The sequence below is a fragment of the Anabas testudineus genome, chromosome 17 (assembly GCF_900324465.2).
Source record: "Anabas testudineus chromosome 17, fAnaTes1.2, whole genome shotgun sequence".
NCBI lineage: Eukaryota > Metazoa > Chordata > Actinopteri > Anabantiformes > Anabantidae > Anabas > Anabas testudineus.
Window position 1 is genome coordinate 14,191,486 of NC_046626.1, and position 20,267 is coordinate 14,211,752.

General features: G+C 39.6%; 2 protein-coding genes across 2 annotated transcripts in view; one reads left to right on the forward strand and one right to left on the reverse strand.

The window, feature by feature from the left end:
• The window catches only part of pth1r (parathyroid hormone 1 receptor), a 39,281-nt gene extending 32,562 nt beyond the window's left edge, over nucleotides 1-6,719 (reverse strand). Inside the window, exon 1 of the mRNA XM_026375361.1 lies at nucleotides 5,551-6,719. Coding sequence (XP_026231146.1) covers nucleotides 5,551-5,619 — 69 coding nt within the window. The 5' untranslated portion in view covers nucleotides 5,620-6,719. The remainder of the gene's footprint in view (nucleotides 1-5,550) is intronic.
• A 10,246-nt stretch (nucleotides 6,720-16,965) lies between these two features.
• Nucleotides 16,966-19,942, forward strand: myl13 (myosin, light chain 13). Its single transcript, XM_026373640.2, has 5 exons — nucleotides 16,966-17,148; nucleotides 18,699-18,726; nucleotides 19,122-19,271; nucleotides 19,508-19,681; nucleotides 19,777-19,942. The coding sequence occupies exons 1-5, from the start codon at nucleotides 17,041-17,043 to the stop codon at nucleotides 19,881-19,883; spliced, it is 567 nt and encodes a 188-aa protein (XP_026229425.1). The 5' UTR covers nucleotides 16,966-17,040; the 3' UTR covers nucleotides 19,884-19,942.
• Nucleotides 19,943-20,267: the final 325 nt, after the last annotated feature.

Sequence of the window (20,267 nt, forward strand, 5' to 3'; positions counted from 1 at the left end):
ATTTCCATTTCGCGGTCCATCGCACACAAATACATGATACTCTCAAACCTGAGAGTCTAAACATGTTATTTATGGTGTGTTTCAGACTTGATGATGTGATATGTCGCTCAAAGAGCGTGCGCAGTGTCTGTGGACTGTGTCCTCAGAGCTTTACACTTCCTGTGCTAAGGCACTATCCATAACCACACCTCAGACTCAGCTTTAAAAGCTTTCCTGACCTTTTGTCACCGCTTGTACCTGTACCTGTTTATTTACATCTGGCCTGTGGTGGGGAGTCTGTCGAGTGAGGTTTCAGTGTGATTTTCCACACAAACAATGACAATACAGAAGATATGATTATTTTTCACTCCAGAGAAAGGTCACAAACCCCAGACCAGTGGGATAATCCTAGTCTCTATTAGGATAAGTCCTTGTTTAGGGTTTTTTTAGAACCCTATACAGAGTAGCTAGCAACATGTGATCAAAATCCCACAATCAGTATATGCAGATCTCTAATAGTTTATATATTGTATTTTATTACTATTTGGCCACCATCCACAGAAGTAGTAATTTCATTTTTTTCTGTATTATATAAAAAAGACAAGCTGAGAAATGTGAGCATAGCAAACTGGTTGATTACAGCACTTCAGGCTCTATTTTCAGGCATGAGCGTGATATGAGTGCAAACAGGAGGGTGACTGATATTTGGTGATTTCATGAAATACACACATACACACACACTTGTTGCAAAGTTGTCCACATGGTAAAAGTTGGTGGGATACAGTAAGTAATTGTTGGGTGCCTGCAGGAGTGATAACTAATCAAGCATTTTTATCTTCCCTTTAACTGCAGTTGTCTTCTGCAGAACAACCAGCGGATGTGTAATTTCTGTGACAGAGAGAAGAGTTTAAAGTGGATCCAACATGAAAGGTTTTTCTGTGTTGTGGGCTAGCTGGAGACCCACTGCTTGGGAATCGGCTATACCACATGTTAAATTAAATTAGCTTGGAGGAGATAAGATATTTGGTTTCTGCGTTGCTCTTATCCTAGAAGAGCTGCTGCATAATGTGGAAAATGATATCAAACGATCATGCAAAGAGAGAGCCATTCTCATATATCTAGCTCCCTCTACCAGCTTCATCCTTTTATTTAACCTAATTAATTAAACATTTATTTAACCTCCATTTAGGCAGAGTAATAACTATGAGACAATTCAAAACAAGTCCTGGAAATGAAGCACACTCAATAAACATTATTAAAATTCTCCAAGCAGACAGATACTATTAACTGGCTGCTGTACTATTATTATCATCGCTAACAGGTCTCTGCACTTTATTAAGACAGAGAGAGTTCCCTGTTGGATGAAAAATCAGCCCTTCCTTGCATAAGGATTAGTATCAAAGTCAAATGAGCTAACATAGAAATATGTCACAACTACCTTAGGGCTAGTTTCAATCCCACTCTCTGCTTTGTCTGTGACACTGACCAGCGTGACAGCTATCAAACCAAAGACTTGTCAGGCAATAGGGAAGATTTTCAGTAGAAAAAAGCAGCAAAACTAATTTGGTGGATTCAATCATCAGATGGGTAGTCAAGTCAGTACTCCTTGGGCTGGTTCTCCCATGCAAGAGTTCACATTTCTCCAAGCTAAGCAAAAACTGGTCTCCGCGTCCTATGCTGCTAAAGTTAAACTGATTTGATAAAGTAAGAAAATAACTGTGTCAATAGTGAGGGATTCCTTACTGCCATTTTCTGAGCAGTGGAGCCAGCTTTAATTGATTAATTAACAAGCAGGTTACCAGAGAACTGGCCAGTGTCAATACTATAATACACCGTGACGCTTACAAAGCCCAGTGGGGATCGGTTAGAACACGCATGAAAAGTGGATGAAGAGTGCTTAAGAAGATTTTTTCTTTGTGTAGAAAAAACCCTAACCCTAACCCTAACAGTAGCAGATAACAAAACTCATGTCATGTTTTTGTGATGGTCTGAAAATGGGCAACAAATAGTGGATCATTCTTGACACCAACTCTTGCTCTTTGCTTCTTAATCATTGCTGACACACCTCCCACTGCTTCTTTTCTCCCCGTGCGAGCAGTAAAGGTCACAATACGAAGCCTGGCTTGCATCACACACACACATAAACACACACACAATACACAGCCCCTGGTAAAACAACCCTTGAAATACAGAAAACATCCCCAATTGATAATACCTAGTGCATAATCATATGTGGCGTGGGTTTTCCTTTAATAAAAATAAAAAAGGAATGACCTACAGTTGTACATTGAGATTAGCAAATTGGTTGTGGCAGGGCTTTGTTGTTCTCTGTGTCCTAATGATGTCTGTTTGAACAGCCTGAGTAAACATAAAGCATGAAATAATGCAATCAAATAATATAATCTGCTTTTAAACATCACAATTATAAGGTTAAATACCTGGTGGCCATCCATGCTTTTCATAGATGGATTAGGACAAAATATATATTTTCAAAATCTGTGATACTAATTCATTTGAAAAGAAAAGCACACATCATCACAGTAATAAATCATTTTTATGCAAGTGGCCCAGTAGCACTGATCAAAGGTGACGTATGTTACAACAGAGGAGAGCATTATAATGAGGGTTTGTCTACTGTAATTTGCTGAAGATGTGTTTTTCAAATGGAAATGCACAAGCTTTGCATATTATTTGGAAAAACAACTCCACCTTTGTTCATAATCTTGAAAGATAATGAGAAATTACAGCTGAGGGTAGGCAATCATTTTCTTTAGTAATCGAGTCCTGTATAAAATGTGTTGAATTTTGTCACAGTATAGAAAGATAAAATTTATTACAGTCACCTATCACTCAGTCTGTGCCACTCATCATGTTTTACTAAAGGATGTTTGTTGAATAACTCAAAATATAATTAAAAAAATAAATTAAATTGACTCTAGTCTCTGCAGTTTGGTTTAAATTACACAGTCAAATGCAAACTTCAGAAATATAAATTAAAGAGACGCTTCATTTCATACTCATTCAGACGCATACATACTGTACCCACACAAACAGACACGAGTGGAAAGAAATGATCGTAAGCCATGCTGAAGATCAGTCAAAAGGACATGCAAAAATGAATTTCAATATTAAAGCCTGTTTCACAAATGCACCAGCGGTTCATATGAATTAGTGAGATGTTCTCTGCTGCCCCTAATTACCAGAGACAGATTGAGATGAGATTATCCCACACTCTAATCTGTGTTATGAATTCCCATTGAGGATAATTTGGCAGAGATGGATAAAGCTGCACTCAAAGGTTATTCCAAGGAGCATGCAGTGACAAACAAAGAGCAAATGTGAGGCAGGAATGTAGCATGAAAAGCTATGTTTTGTGAGCACTTTATTGCACTTTTCTCTCCTGCTACATCCATTGTGATGGAACTATAGACTATAATCATGATCCCGCGGTTGCAGGTTACGTAATTTAACAAACAAACTGTGAGACAGAAATCTCTCTCCTTTAAGCATTTTCACAGTCCTATATCAGTCATTTCAATTCAGCATTACTTTGACAAATATTATGTGGGAAATTGATGGTTACAAGTATTCAAGTATTCCAGCATAACTACTTAATCTCTGCCACATTGAGGAACTAAGCCGCTGTTTCTCTGGAGAAAAAGTTCTTGGCTAAAGTTGTTATTTTCCACATCTCGTCAAACTAGTCAAAACTGCCTTGTGCACTACAAAACATGACAATCCTTGCAGTCATTTTGTCCAGAGCTGACATAATGTTTGGCTGTGGCAGGCAGATACAGATACAGCTCGAGTCCTCCTGAAGATCCAGACACATGCAAGTCATCACGGAGAAAAACACAGTCATGAGGTAGAAATTAAACGCCCGCTAAGGTTCCTGAAAGCAGTGCTTCCGTTTAATAAATGTAATGACTGAGCGAGTGAGGCAGCGATTCACAACGAACAAAGGCTCTATGAGTTGTCACTGCAGCCTGCCTGCTGAGGTGTAAAACACAATGGAGAAATTCCTTGTATGTCCGTGCCAATTTTCTTCGGATAAAAATGTTGGACAAGGTTGTATTGGTAAATATTTGTATTTATGATACAAGGACATCATTACTTACGCAGAGAGCCTGTGCAAAGTGCCACAACCCTGAAGTTTGACGACTGTATTTTTTCTGTTTTAAAAGCGTTCTATTCTTGTTTCATACAGGGACACAGACTCTCCACTCTTAGCTTTAGCTTTCAGTGAAATCAACGTCCTGTTTGGTCAAAGGTTGGAAAAAAAATTACTTTTTTGTGGAGAGGACGACTACGCAAACACCAAACTTAAAAATGGGTAAACACTATTCACAGACAGAGTCTTATAACGACTGAATGGTGAATCAGCTATAAATATAGAGCTATGTTATAATTGTTTTCCTCTGCCATCTAAACCAATGAGCCTAGAGGTCCACTGCGGTACAGTGATGGACCACATCACTGGGAAAATGCACTGTACCTCAGAGCCTGGGCGAACTGCCTGTTGAATGCACAACAGCTTCAGCCAAAACACACAGAACCAACTTGGTGTGCTGCTCTGTCTGCTCAGTGTGTGTGTGTGTGTGTGTGTGTGTGTGTGTGTGTGTGCACGCAGCAGGCCTCCTGGATACAGCTATGGCAATATTTGAAAGAGCAATTATAAATCACATTGTCGGGGCAAACGTAAATCATTACAGCTGTGACCCAGAAGTGAAATTGTTCAGGTGCTGCTGGAGTTATGAATGAAATATTTACTCTTGATCTGACTGCATAGAATTGCTTCAGCTGCTTCAGGCAGGTGAGAGTTTCGCACAGCTAGGGAAACAATCTGTAGCAAGAGACAAAGCGCTGCTTATTGCTGCAACTAGGTTACCCAGGAGCTGCTTTACACAAGCACTGTGTTGTTGTAAAGTAATTGTCGGAAGACGCTTTTTAATGGAACAACAGTGTAATCATTAATCGCAGCAGCTTATTAGCTTTTCAACCTCCTCAGCCGAGTGAGAAAATTGTGAATGCGTATCAATACACGACCGCAGCTCTTGGAATTTAAACTCACATTCAACTTGTTTGCAATTCAGCCGGCTCAGTAGCAACACAGCAGCTGCAGATAAAGGTGAAGTGTGACAGACGCAGGGCAGCACAGAGACAATTAGAGGTGTGGAGCTGGTGTGATGTTGGACTTCATCCTTCTTCCCTGTGTGTCTTTTAAGTCAGCTTTGACATTTTAAACATCCAAAATCGTTATCACAGCAGACCTTGATTATAATTTGCATGGGCTTTAATGACCAGATAATGTATAAATCAATAGCTGAGAATGGATATTTGCAGGTGTTATCATTGTGAAGGTTAGTCTAGTTAAACGTGCATGTGGCATTTAGTTGTCACCAGCATTTATAGAAAGCAGTCAAAGGAAAATGAAGGGCTAGAACAAGAGCTTCTTCTGCCCACACGGTTTCCACACAGGAGGCACCTCCACCTTATAATTGCCACATCAAATGACATTCAGATTCTTGCACAAGATACATGAAAGCTCGTGAATATATCCATATGACTTACCAGGCATAAACTGCTGAGCAGAGAGATAAGAAGAAAGTCCAGATTGTGGAGCAGATGAGTGGGTCCCATGCCTGATCTGAGGCAACTCTACCTCCAAGACTTCCTTGCAGACGCAGGTGATGCTCGGATGAAATGATTGAATCTGCTTAACTCTCTTCAAAGTGGGTTTTCACTCCATCTGGTCTGGTCGATGCTCACGGCGGCTTGTGAAATCATAACTCTGTAATCGTCTCGCTCAGCCCTCGATTTAATTTCCTATAATCTACTATATACTTGGGCTCAGCCCACTCTCTTTATTTCTCTGCATCTGTCTTTTTTTTTTTTTTTCCTCTTCTGAAATTACATCCACATGTCAGAACTATTTATGTCGCTCTCGCTCTGCGGTGGGAAGTTCAAATGATTCTTTGTAGGGAAGAAACCAACGCTGTATTTTTAGGTCTTTTAAATTTCCCCTCTGACTAACTTAAACACTTCAGTATGGAGCTGTGCGCCTTATGGCTTATTCCAGTCCTCTGTTCCAAAAATCTTAGATCAATGGTGGGCGAAAATAAACCCGAAATCTGTCACTCCATCACCAGTGGCTGTTGAATTTCACAATTTGCTTCCCTCTGACTCATGTCAGCATCAATGCCTTCATCTGCTATCGTGCAGACGTCTGTGCGCCAGCAGGATCCAAGACGCAGTTTACTGTTAACGTTTACCAGTAAATAACAATCTTGTGGCGCAGCCGAGCGCGCAATTACAAACTTTGTTTTAGGTTTGTCTACTTCATTTACGTGAATGGTCTCAATCAAAAGCAGTGTTGTGCTTCACTTTCCTTGGTTACGCTTCTCGTTTACTCACTCATGAAGACACAACATGTAAACGTGTCATTTATGTTACTGTCGAAAATCAAATATAACGCAGCCAAACGTGGCTGATCCACAGCTGGATGTATGAAACTCCTAAACGGACCCTGTTTACTAGCGGTGATGTTAAAAAAAAAACAAAAAAAAAAAAAACAGAGGCTCAGAGAAGGAGAGAAACGCCAACTTGGCTTCAAGAATCTCTACTTACTAGGAAGACAAAGCCAAATTCACCCTGACGGACAGATAAGTCGCAAACTCCTGCGTGTTTTGCGCAGATTTCATGCAAAAAGTTGAAGTTTCTAGTGTTGGCGAGCGTCTCCAGATGTGGCAGGCGGCAGGTCGTGTTCAGCAGCGAGTATGTGGATGGAAAAGGGGGGGCGGAAAGGAGGCAGGTAGGGTGGAGCGTAAAAGCCTCTGATTGGTGCGCACTCTCTTACGTTGGAATAAACCACGACTCCGAAATGACATATTTTCTCACCCCTCAAACAAACTCCACATTCAACAGATCGCAGAGGCTTTGCCAAACCGCCTTTTGCCCCTGCAGTCTCTCAAAAAGTTGCATCTAGTAGGGTTGGATTACTGAGACATAATGCAGAGGATGGACGTTTTCAACTCTGTTGCTGTTTCACTGTAATTTACATTAAAGGTCCAGAAGCGTCTACAAATTGCTGTAACAGCTTTTAAACTTGTCAGTGTGTTTGAAAATGAAACACTGGCTGACTTGCCATGCACCCGCCTAGCATTAAATAAAGGGGAAAAATACCAGTTTTTTTTCCATAGGACAACACTAATAATACTAATACTAATACTACTACTAATATAATAACATCAATCCAAAATACACATTGTTTGCATATTTTATATTTTCTCATTACATCCAGTATCTAAAATAGTGACAGAATAAGGACCAAGTATAAGGCACTGAATACACAGTATGTTTATTTTTGTGGGAGGTCAGTTATACTCCACAGTATTTACTGTCAGATCTCACATGTAGGGAGCATACAACCCACGCATTTGCACAAGTGTGTGTTTTTTCTAAAATATGAAAGAAAAACATTGAAACGTGAAGCGTACAGTTAATAAAACTGAGTTAAGTGTATTATTAGGGAAGTCTCCAGAGCCCAAAATATTACATAGGAGTAAAATTCTGATTATCATCGTTATTATTTGTATTCCCCAAAGTTAAATTATTGATTATTTCTGTTCTATAAAACATGTAGCTCCCCATTTAAAAGGTGGCCTTCCTGCCCCTGAAGCTTCTGTACCCTGCTGCTTTGAGGCCAGCGGTCAGTCCGATGTCCTCTTCAGACCAGCTCAAGTGTAAAGATGTCCGACTGTTTGAATAAAAAACTTTTTCTCAAAAGAGGACACAGGATTGTCCTCTTAATAAATTCTGCCGGCTATGTTCACTTGTTTGCTGGACAATAATGGGAAAAATGCTCTAGATGCTATTATACTGTGTCAACATACTACAATTTAGTTTTTTTGCAGTTGTGATCTCAATAGTGAGGGAGCACTTCACTGTGGCAACACAAGTGAAATGTTCAAGCTGTTAAACCATGCAGGGTCACGCTGATGATTGCTAAATAATTGTGTAATCACTTCACTGGGTTAGAACACACTAAAGCACCCACTAAGCTGCAAACAATACTGTAGCCGGTGTAAAAGCTTTCACCGCTGACATGCAGGCATGAGCTGCTGTCGTCCACTGAGACAACATGTGCATTATCCAATGGAGAGAATACTGTTACAGCATTAGTCATTCACTGCCACATGCTACTGCCACACAGAGTGCAGATGATTTGCCACCAAAGCCGCCCCTCGGCTGCTCACGAGGAATCTGATGTTGCTGACAGTATCATCACACATTTAAACTCGCCAGCACTCAGTACATACAATATGTTATAAATGAGGATGCACATCTACAAAGATATGGGTCTTACCATGCTCAGAAATGACGTAAATATTCAAGACCAGGTTGTTTTTACATGACATACAATACTGTATGTATATAGGTTTGATAGAAATAAGTCATTGAGCACCATCTTAGACATTTTTTGTGTCTATAGATCTCAGTCTGACACTGCAAAACTGTGGAAGCATCTTTTTTATGAAACCATTTTCAGTCGACTGCTTCTTGCATCTTGCAGTCTTTCCACTTAGCAAATGGACTTCTGATAATAGATACAGCTGGTGACATTTGATATTTTTGTTATTGTTAGCAAATTCCAAGAAAAAAAACTAAATCAACATGTGTTACATTTTCTCCCAGTGATTTCTGACTTCACTCCCGTGTTTGTGATATTCAGCCCTTAACCCAATGCTTATGTAAATGTTTGATACTGGGGAAAGTGTATGTGTTATATATACTTTTGAAAAATCTGTTTACTTAGAAACTGTACTTTACACCAGTATTGTTTAAACCAGTACTTCAGTTCTTGCCTGGTCCTACTTTTAGTTGTGCATTTATTGTGCCTGTGAGAGTTTTTGGCAGCAAGGTGGCGTATATGGGTCAAACTCACAATCAATTACAAATCCCATGTTCATTGTAATGAATAAATGTGTCGCCAGGTGCAATTCTGGGGTAAAATGTTTTCACACAACATGGCACATCTATGGCACAGAGGAACACACTCTATCTGGCCCTGGCTATCCGGAAAATAACTGTTACAGGGATCCATTTTGGTCCCAACCATAATTTTCTCATTGTCAACGATATATCTGAATATAACCAGTGTAGTGTAAGCAGACCCTCCTGGGTAAGATCATAAGATGTGGAGGAAAACCATAGAAAGTAGCAAATATGAAGACTTTTATTATAAAGTTTGTTCTGCAATGATTCTGCTACTTCACCGCATTGCAGCTAAAGAAATTATTTGAAAGTCAAATTAGTTAAAAATCCATTTTAATGGAAGTGAAGGACAGCTTACAGGACAGAACTGCCAGGATGCTGCATATAGGATATTCTGTCATTTGCTGTGGGAAAAAAAAGCTATAAAAGCAATGGAAGTTCTTATCTTAGAGTGTGTACTTGATTTTGGTCTGTTGCAATGCTGCTTTCCCAGAAATTAAAGAGAAACACATGGAAAAATAATAAGATTTTTTTTTTTACTTTAACACATGAGGATCATCAGTACTAACACGAGTAGCACCTGCCTCCCCATCTTGTGCATAAACATTCTGCATATGATGAAACACATTGTGTTTGTGCAGCACTCTGTGTATTAATACATTTGTCTTTTTTCCACTTCCCCTTTTTCTCTTTCCTTTTTTTGACTGTGTGCACTCATCTTTCCGAGGTCATGGTATTACTGCGGCAAAACTCTCCACCTTAATCAGCCCAAGCTACGTTTCTATTTTGTGTAGGTTATTCTTGGGCTGCCAGAGAATGAACATTATTAAAGCTGTCACAAACAAATAGCCAGTGTTAAGATGCGTGTGACCATACATTTACTTGTCCACCATGCGAGAGATTGCACCCCACTGTGTCTCCGTGCGAAACTCAAAACACTGTAAGCTGCAGATTAACATGAGAGACCGTGTTCATGCCATATGCATAATCTCCGCTCCATTTCCAATCTGTCAGGGTTTCTCTCACTCTCCTGCTGTCTCTCTAAAAACAGAACCTGCTTCTCTTTCTCTCTGAAAGGTTACATATGCCTTTAAGCCAGTTACTGTATCTTCATGCCACCATCCCTGGATATGGTGCTTATTCCTGGCTGTTGAAATCTTTTTTTTTTCAGTTTGTGACCTTGTCCTGCAGTCTCCGTCATCACATTCATCGCAGAAACAAACCTCTTCTGATCCTTGACATCCATCTGGAATTATTAGTATCCAGTTCTTATAAGTATCCTAAGTGCTTGGCAAATGTCATCCACTGCACACAACAGAGGAGATGAGAGCTCATTAACATAGAGGAAATACTAACCATTTCTTAAGACATAAGAGATGTTAATTCACCGAGCTATTTGTGGCAGCCAGGTTTATTAAATTACATATAATTTTCTTAGAGAAGCCTTGGCAAGCTGCCATCGTACCCTGAACCCCCACTCAATGCTAATTTAGTTGGTAGGTGTTTCTTTTCATGTGTTTGTATGAATTAAGTGATGGGAGTCAGATGTCACCTCTCTCAAAGAAGGGAGAAATTCACGTTCATGCAGGAAGGTGGCCACAAGTTCAAGCCCTAGAAACCGATTCTGTAAGAAACCTATTTTAAAAAAAGAGCTTTTAGCACTCCATCTTATCCTTGTCCTTACATTTACTTTATTTTCATCCCATTCATATCTTTCTGACCCATAAACCAGCTTTTCATTGGGTGTAATTGTCCTTCTTAGCCCACCAAGATGGTTTTCTTTCTTTCAATCTCTGAAAGCCAGTATTATTATTTACTGACATGAAACTCTGTGTCTATGTGATGCATTACCTAAAAGTTGTGTAAAAACACAAGTAGAAATGATGATCATGGCCAGTGTACCCCACCTGGAATTTAAATAACTTTGTATTTTCTTCATGGTAACAAATTTTAGAGCTTCCTTTGTCTCACAACATTTGGTGAAATTCCCTGAAATTCCCCAGAGCAAGCTGTTTCCAGTTGGGTCAGGGTCAGATCATCTTCTCTGAGGTAACACTTGTTGTCAGCTTACCCACGTACGCCTCCCAAAGGTACGCTCCAGAAATAGAGTAAAGTAAAAAATCTGGTCAAAGAAACTTTGTCCCTGACACCTCAAAAAGCCGAGGTCTTTATGACTATAAACCTCAGTATTCCACCTTGACGTCACTTTGTTCAAACATATGGTTCAGAAAGACCTCTGCTAAAACAGCACAATACCATCATTAGGTCACACATGCTTTAGCTTGAAATTAACAAAGAATTTGATTTGAAAGCCAACTGGTGAGGTCTTTAAATGTCACTTCCTTGTTTTGTTTTTGTTCTGTCTTTACTTTTGTTCTTTTTGAATCTCAGATAACGTCCGATTGGAACTGCACAAATCCGCGCTGCCGATGCTTCAATATGTTCTAACTCAAATATAGCACATGCAAAAACATGCAGCACAACTGCAAACACATGTAAAGTACAAAATGTGTTGCAATGTTTGACAGTCAATATTGTCCAGCAGCGTCAACAAATTCCTAAGAAACCAAAGTGTTTTGCAACAAGACAATGGTTAAAAAAAATACATTTAACCAAGACAAAAACAAAGCTGGGGAAGTGTCTTCGTTAAGCCACAGTCCACTAACAAGAAAAAGAGTTTGCACAGCCAAGAGTACTGTAACGGTACAAAACAGCCTCAGAGAAGTCCATGTAGTTGCTGTTTTGGAGATTTGGTTCATATGATCGTTTAACATGACATAATATTCTTAAGACGTCAGATGGAGTTTGTCCAAGTACAGACGTTATAGACAGGATAAAAATATCTTGTCCATGTTGACTTAAGTACTGGAACTGGGACCTTTTCTATAATAGCAGTTTACAAAACAACCTCACTACAGTGTCCCTTTAGTAGCCTGCCCGGTAAAAATGCCAGCTTAGCCATCCTCAGGCAGGTTAAACGTATTTATTAATAAGCTCATGTAGTGGAAAATAACAGTAACAGCGTTGATTAGTGTATCAATAAAAAAAAAACAAACTCTGATCCATTTTCAAAAGTGAAAATTGATTAGGAAATGTACACTAAACTGAATGAAGACTTCATTGCAAGAAGTGGCACACTGTGCGATTTATGCATGATTTTGTTGATGATCAATGAAACGGACACAGGGCGCTGGACTGATCTTAAACAGAGTATTGGACTTCAGCGTTTTAGGAAAAGTACAGTGCAGAAGGGACCATATGACGTGTAAACATAGTTTACATCAGAAGCCCTGGGCTCATCACAGTTTAACTTTGCTCCAGTGCCCTGAAAAGAGATCCAGCTGGTAAACAAATATGATGTGGACAGGGCAGAGTATATCATGTAACTTATCAATGACAAACAGCACCACTGGGGTTAAAGTGAAATGATGAACAGCTGCAACCAGAGGACTGTTTTTTATCTTTAATGCAGTCTCTACACTGTGTAGAGATCACAAGCCAGAATGCAATTTTAAAATAAACTAGTGGTTGTCACAGTGACTTGATGGTTAGCACCATCACCTCGCAGCAAGGGCATTCTGGTGTCTGTGTGCTGGAGAGTGACCGGCTTCTGCTCTGCTGAGTCAAATTCAGAGAACGAATGTCCCAATGAGAATCAATACACATAACGTACCTCAATAAATCTTTTCTGACTTCTCATTGACTCATGAAAGTAAAAAGCAGTTCGATAGGTCTAATGGGACAACATGCTGTCAGGAACAAGGGGGTTTTACTCAAATGAACATGGTGAATCATCTACTGTACCTAATGACAGGATACCTTTATACAAGGTTATCTTGAAAATGTCAAAATTATTTAGTGATGCTGAACGCCAGGGCTCGAGATTCGAGTTCTGTGTGTAAAGCCAAAACAAAAAAACCTCCAGGAAAAACGTAGAAATGGTGCAATGAGGAAAGCAAAAGAGGACAAATCAGTTTAAATGGGGATTCAAAGGAAGACCAAAGGAGGGCACTGTGGCTCAGCTGCTAGCGCCGCTGTTTGAGTTTGCCAGCACAGATGTTGACTTCTTAGGCCTGCAGACTGACATCCTGCTCCTAAATAAATAACACCTCTTCCTCCGTAAGGGTAATCCTTTATGCTTGAACTTTCCACTTCTGAATGCCGCGGATACACGCTGATGATAGAGGTATTTAATTGATTGTGAAAGTATGGAACCAAGAATAGTTAAAGCCAGATCTTAGTAAATTGTATGTTGCCCCCTGGCAACGCACACGCTCAAATACACAAATAACAGGAACAGCATAAAAGTTGTTTATCAAGGCTAAAACATCAATATAAAAAATGTTTTAACTGAAGTCATGCTGAGTCCCTAAACAAGAGTGTTTATATTTATATATCTTTTCTAAATAAGAATTTATGCCAAACAACATGGCAACAGATTCTATGTTGGAGTGAAGCCTGTACAGATTGGCACCACCGGCCCTTATACACACTAAACTGGATACCACATTGAGTTCTAGCTGGACAGGAGACAGTTTAATTACATGCTTGCTCAGTTCACTGACTGCCTTGTGAATTTGATAATGAACACGTCACATCTACCAGGAATCCAGCTGGAATTAATCTCCTTACTAGTATTAACATTGGCGTGGACATGCTATATCCTGAGTGCTGGTAAATTATCACAGTGGAGCAGTGTCGCCACAGCTCCACAGAGAGGTAATACAGAGCCATAGGGGAGTTACGGTCTGTTTATGTAGTTACAGCGTGCCGCATGCACTTAATGCTGCAGTTGATACAAATCTAAATGTAAATAAAAGGATTGGAACCCGATACAGTGTATGGACATTTAGACAATGTGTAAATCAGAATCAGCTTTATTTGCCAAATGTGTTTAATTCTCAGTGTTATTCTCAACATACTCACACACAGTGACAATAACACTAACAAGGAAGATTCACACTGACAAACACAAACAAGCTGGGTAAAGATCACTGCAACATGCAGCTGAACGGGCGCAGCAATTTGAACCATCGTTACGTCAGTGAAGATTAATCCTCGTGCAGTGTGAAAGTTGACCCGTTGTCATGAATTAAACCAAAGCCTGGAATATTTCTTTCTTGAAACAAAAGGTTGGAAAAAAGCCAACTGATTTCAGACCCTTTCACCTTCCACCAACCACCTCCTCCTTCTGAAAATAGGGTTTTCTGTATCCGCCCTAACTGGATTTCACACTTACCCACCATTTCAGCGCATGTAGCAGGTTGAGATACACTGAATTCAGAATGAAACTTCACACTTGATTAATGTTTTTTGGTTTTTTTTTTTTTTTTGTCTGTCTTTCTGACACAGTCTCCCTCCTGGATGGCAACAGTAATATAATTCATTGCACATTTGAATTGCTCTACCATTTATAATTATGTAACAGCCCTGCTTTTATCCAGGTTGTTAAAACACCGTTAAAGAAAAGGCTACAGCTGCACTGAAGGTCGTCTGATGGGTCCTGGTAACAATTGGCATTGTACACAGATTGGAGTCTCTCCAAGGTACATACCAGCTAGACAACGGGCTAACTCCAAAATAGCAAACTGCACTGGTCTTGGATGTTTTAAAAGCTTGACTGTATGTGATTGGTCATATTGTGAATTGTTGCTGAAGCCTGCCAACAGCAATCAGCCAGTGCGATCTGAAGGGGGCATGGCGCTGAGCTATGCCGGGCCATTTATACTCCTACACTGGGAACATGCACTGTTTCCATCTGTGTGTTTCTATGTAAGTTAGCTCCAGCCAGACACTGACAACATAAGTCATGTGCTGTTTGAGAATAATGAGGAACTAACTGCAGCTATCACCTATTATTTCTCCAGTGCGTACTAATCTGGCAATTGTTTTGAGCTTGGATGTGCCGTCTCTTTCATGGCCGACTGGGCGACACTGAGCAAGAGCAGGAGAAGTGGAGCAGGCCTAATTTTTTTTTTTTATTATTGTGGATTCTAGATTACGTCCGGATGTATTCTCATGCATCACCAAGCAGCATCAACCTGCCATCAAAAAAACAAAATAAACTACTTTTGAGTTTTTACAGACAGAGATATTGTCCATATTGCCTCTGACCTCATGCTCACATGTTAATTTTATCCTCTAGTAAGTTCATTAACTGGTGTTAGAGTGATTAAAAATTTGATTATAAATAGTAAATATGAAAACTTAGACACACTGTACAATGAGTGTATGTTTGTGTTGCAGCATTGTGATGATGTAGGCCATGCTTTTATGCACTTCCTGACAATGGGTTTGCCAAAATTCACAATTTGCCACAACATGACTTGATTGGTTGCCACTTGTATCACATGCGATGGGTGGGAGCCCGTGCTTTAAATACAAGCCCAGAGCAGCTGTCGAGGAACATCTTTCAGTGCAAAGATAAGCGGATGTAATGAAAGCTGTATGATTGTTTGCGATAAAACTGTACGATAAAAAAAATAAACACTAGATACATTGATGCAAGATGAATAAAATATGACACATACAGATTCAGACAGAGTCAGCTGGATCGAGCCTGATCAAGCCATTGAAGGTTTTTTCTCTCTATGGATAGGTCATTTTTCATCTTCTCAACATGTCAAGAGATACATAATCAAAATAGATTGCACCACTGGCACATAAATCAAAATGTCCTTCTCAAGCCATACTGAACCTCCCACCACCCACTGTGCACAAATAAAAACAACAACAACAAAACAGAACAAAGACGAAGAGAGTTAGGGATATTTTACTGAGGCGTACAAACCATATTTAATCTTTTAGTAGGACTGTAGAGTGTGAACAAACTGGCTTGGTTCTCCTAATTGTGATAATTATGAATAATGTATGATTCCAGTCTTACCTGCGGTTATTAAATTTTAATTAGCTGTCCTACTGGGACTCCAATAAATGGCACATTCTTCAAAATAATAAACACTCATCTTTTTATTTTTTGTAGTTTTACACACGTGAAGTTTTCAGTAATGCTGGAACAATAGTTAGTAAACATGATAATATTAAATTTTATTGTCACAAACCTACATATAGTATATACAGGTTTAATTTACTGCCAATATTTAAAGCTAAATATTTAAATGTTAAGCCTGGTCTTTGGAGGCTGATCCACTCCAAACCAATATATGAATTAATTGGATGTTTGTTTATTTATACATTATCTTTATTTCATAGCTATGCACAAAACAAAAGCATTCCCCTGCCTCCCACACCGTGTCTCCACTCAAGTGTGAATGGCAGCTTCACAAAGTGGCACTTAGTGTCATCCTGCATTACTTTGTTGACTTCTGTATTCAGCTTTAAGAGAGGCTTGTTCACCTACAGTGCAACAATAGAAATCAGACAGAAACAACACTCGGTGAATCCTGCTTTGTGGTGGATTTGAGTTTAATGCTCTGCAAATCCTTGCGATAAGACCCGATAAATTGTCATCATAAAGGCTTGTCCTGGAACGTCATGTACGTGGTGAATAATGCAATCTCATTGGTTGCCGTTTTGAATAGTAATCAGGGATAATTGGTAGGTATTAAACTTCATCATACAGGACTGTGGCATTGTAATTTAAACAACTTCACCTTCGCTCTTCTCCAGCAATCATCATTTTCTTCATCCCCTCCTCACTAATAAGCACCGCACTCCAGTGAACAAGGTCAAGAATCAAAGATAAGAGAGGTCACGCAAGGTCTCACTTGTGTTGATGGAAATAGCCTGATTAACAACAGGTTGCAGGCTTTCAGCTGATATAGTTTTCCATTATCCATATCACACACACACAAACACACACACACACACACACACACACACACACACACAATAACAATCTTTGTCTTAAATAGAAGCACAAAGGCATATCCTTTTATAGTCCTCCCCCTATTGTTGGCAGTGTGGTTGGGCATTGGAAGGGGGGTGTCGATGACACCTTTGGACAGTGGATAAAGGGACCTAGTCTCTAATGGGCACTGCCACTCAGAGTGCTGGACCTCTCGGCTGTGACAGTCATCCCCTTTTGTCTTCTGAGTGCTTCTAGCAATGGCCCCTAAGAAGAAGGAAGAGCCTAAACCTGCAGCACCAGCAGCCCCCAAACCCCCAGAGCCAGAGCGCCCTAAGACCCCGGAGTTTGACCCTGCATCAGTGACGGTAAACAACATGAACATCAATATTAAGCAGATCTGGGGGATTTTCAATTGTACATTAAGGGGCGCTGTTTTAATTTTTTAACGACAGATGATTATTCACACTGGAATTTAAACTTAAAATCTAAAGATTTATTCATTATAATTGATAAAATATTTATTACAATTAAATTACTATTAATAAGGCTGAAAATTAGATATTATAACACTGTTCAGTGGAAACTAGCTAAGCTGGTGTTTAAAGAGCATCAGAGACCCCATGTGACCTGGACTTGGCAGTGCAAGTAAAACAGGACTCTGCAGTCATCTAAGTGGACCATGGTTAACCTGCCAATTTGTAGTATATCCATATTCATTTTTTTTACTGCTTTACACAATATCTTCCACATACTGTAATAAAACCTCCAACGTAACAAATTGCATTATACAGTTAAAACAACTGTGACTGTTTGGGGAGTTGAGGCAGAGTTGATACCAGACATCATGGAAAGATCTTCTGCTGACTTGGCCCTTTCTCAATGGATAAATGTTTTCCTGGTTGAAGGAGCCGTCATGTTACAATGGAGCTGGTTTAAGCCACAAAATATGATTTTCATTATGTCTGCGAATAGCAGACCACCCACACCATTCCTCCGAGGGCAAAATCGGTGGAAAAACCAGGAGGAAGAAAAATAGAGATAATTATATCCATCGCCATCCATCTTTAAACATGCTTAGATAAGTGTTTAGATGATATTTTACAAAGCTTCACGGAGAGGCCGGGGTTTGGAGACAGAAACTTAGGTCACTTTTTGATCCGACGCCAAAACATACATGGAGTAAAAATAGTCAACATTTGTCATGGGTATTCAGAACAAAGACTTATTTTCAGCCTTAGAACAACACATTAACCATGAGTGCAATGTAGACTGTAAAACGCAGAAGCCGGTTAAGTCTTTAACTGTAAAAAGTATGTGGCTCTAAATAGGTCCATAGCTGCTCTACATCCTTTTGAAATTTCTCATAAAGCCCATTTTAAAAGTAAAGTACTTTTACAAAGTGGAAAAAGGGTGCACATTTTGAACTATACTTGCATTTCACTCAAGCAGCAGTTGACTTAATAGCAGCATCTGTTAATTCAATGAGTTGAGTGATTCAAAATCTACTGTAAAATGATAAAACCTATGCAGACAGGTGGATACAAATATCTAACTTAATCATTAGGCTGTGAATTACTGACCCCACTGGTGTTTATAGCACCAAAGCTTCTTTGTCACACGTCACTTCCAAAAATAAACTTAAGTGATTCTGACAGTAGCTGGAAGCATTTGTTCTGTAATAATGGGGTGTTAGAACCAAGGTCACTCGTAAACAATGACCTGAACAGATGCACGCTGTAACACGAGCTCTTGGAATGACATGAGGAAGGTGGAGGCAAAGTCGGGAGTCGTACCTTAAAGTTTTTCATGTATATTTCCAATTTAATTTCCTATGTTACCACTTGACATGTCAGCTGTACTAATCCCAGAACGATAAGCAGCATCTAACCTCCGTGTTTGCTTTGTCTCCTTTCAGCTGGAATTCACCCCCGAGCAAATTGAGGGTAAGGCAGGGATTGTTGTTACAGTTGTCATTTGTGCTCCGTGGACTGACAGCTATTTATAGTGGGAATAAATGGTTTGTGTGATCGCGTGTGAGAAATGTGCAAACAACAGCTGATGATACAGCAGTTCTGCAATATATAATTTTAACTTCAAGCCATCCACATGAGTTGATTGGAGATGAGGGTGCCTGTCAGTCGAAGTAGTCAAACACCTTAATACCTTAAAGTTTCACTCATTTTAGTTTAGACTCCAGCACATGACCCTTTTATCTTAGCTACGCACCACTTTGCTGCACAATCAACATCTTCAGGGCCTTTGCATGAGTTATTGTATCACAATAACCTGTATATATCTCAAAGCAAGTAACCTACTTTTTCTTTCTTTTTTTCCACAGACTTCAAAGATGCTTTCCAGCTGTTTGATAGGACACCGACCAACGAGATGAAAATCACTTACGCCCAGTGTGGTGACCTGATTAGGGCTTTGGGCCAGAATCCTACAAACGCAGAGATCATGCATGTCCTTGGAAAGCCCAAACCAGAAGGTTGGTCATATGTACAATAACTGTGCTCCATCAGTGATTCCTTTGATGTCTATGTGCACAGTCAGATTAGTGTTAATACTCTGTGTTCATATTATTACGTTGGTTCAAAGGCAGCATCTGTTAAACGCAATGAAAAGTTCAAATAGCGGCCAGGACTGAAGTCTATCCAGCACTTTTTTTACCCTCCCCCCCTTTTTCTACTTTAATAAAATCAGTACTTTCATTATTTTCCGCAGACATGCAGACCAAAATGCTCGACTTTGACCAGTTTCTGCCTATGCACCAATACATTTGCAAGGCAAAGGATCGTGGAACCTTTGAAGACTTTGTGGAGGGTCTGAGGGTGTTTGACAAGGAGGGGAACGGCACAGTCATGGGCGCTGAGCTCAGACATGTTCTGGCAACACTGGGTAAATTGAACAGTCCATTAAGACATTAAGTCTTTTTTCTGTTACAAAACATACAAGATACAAAACTGACAGTTCTCCTTTTTTTTGGACCACAGGTGAAAAGATGAGGGAGGATGAGGTGGAGCAACTAATGCAAAACCAAGAAGACGCTAATGGATGCATAAATTATGAAGCTTTTGTAAAATACATTATGGCATCTTAAAAATACAGATTGACTGGATTCTGGTGCTGCACTGTGCACAATGAAAACAATGAGGATGAGTAATGAGTTTGTTTGTCTGTCTGTATAAAATCTTAGAAAACACAGAACTCCTAAAGGCAGAAGATATTTGTTTTTCTGTAAATCCCATCCTACTTTCCCTACATCTCTGATAGATCTACACTTAATCAATATTTCACCTTGTTTTTCCGACCACTCTGGAGTTGATGCTGTACACACACGAGCGCATGGTCCCAGTTCAAATTGTAGATCACGGTGAATGAATACATTTATTTTGTTGGGGTTATCTTTTTCAAATGATGTTTCTAATTGGTAGTTTAATGCTGGATTCCTCCCACAAGAGTTTTCAATCTTAGTTTTTTGATT

What these genes read in the sequence shown, in the direction of transcription:
- myl13 (XM_026373640.2), top strand. Translation starts at nt 17,041, where the DNA reads ATGGCCCCTAAGAAGAAGGAAGAGCCTAAACCTGCAGCACCAGCAGCC. An exon ending in CACCCCCGAGCAAATTGAGG is followed by an intron (nt 18,727 to 19,121) that starts GTAAGGCAGGGA and finishes TTTTTTCCACAG; the next exon opens with ACTTCAAAGATGCTTTCCAG. An exon ending in TGGAAAGCCCAAACCAGAAG is followed by an intron (nt 19,272 to 19,507) that starts GTTGGTCATATG and finishes TATTTTCCGCAG; the next exon opens with ACATGCAGACCAAAATGCTC.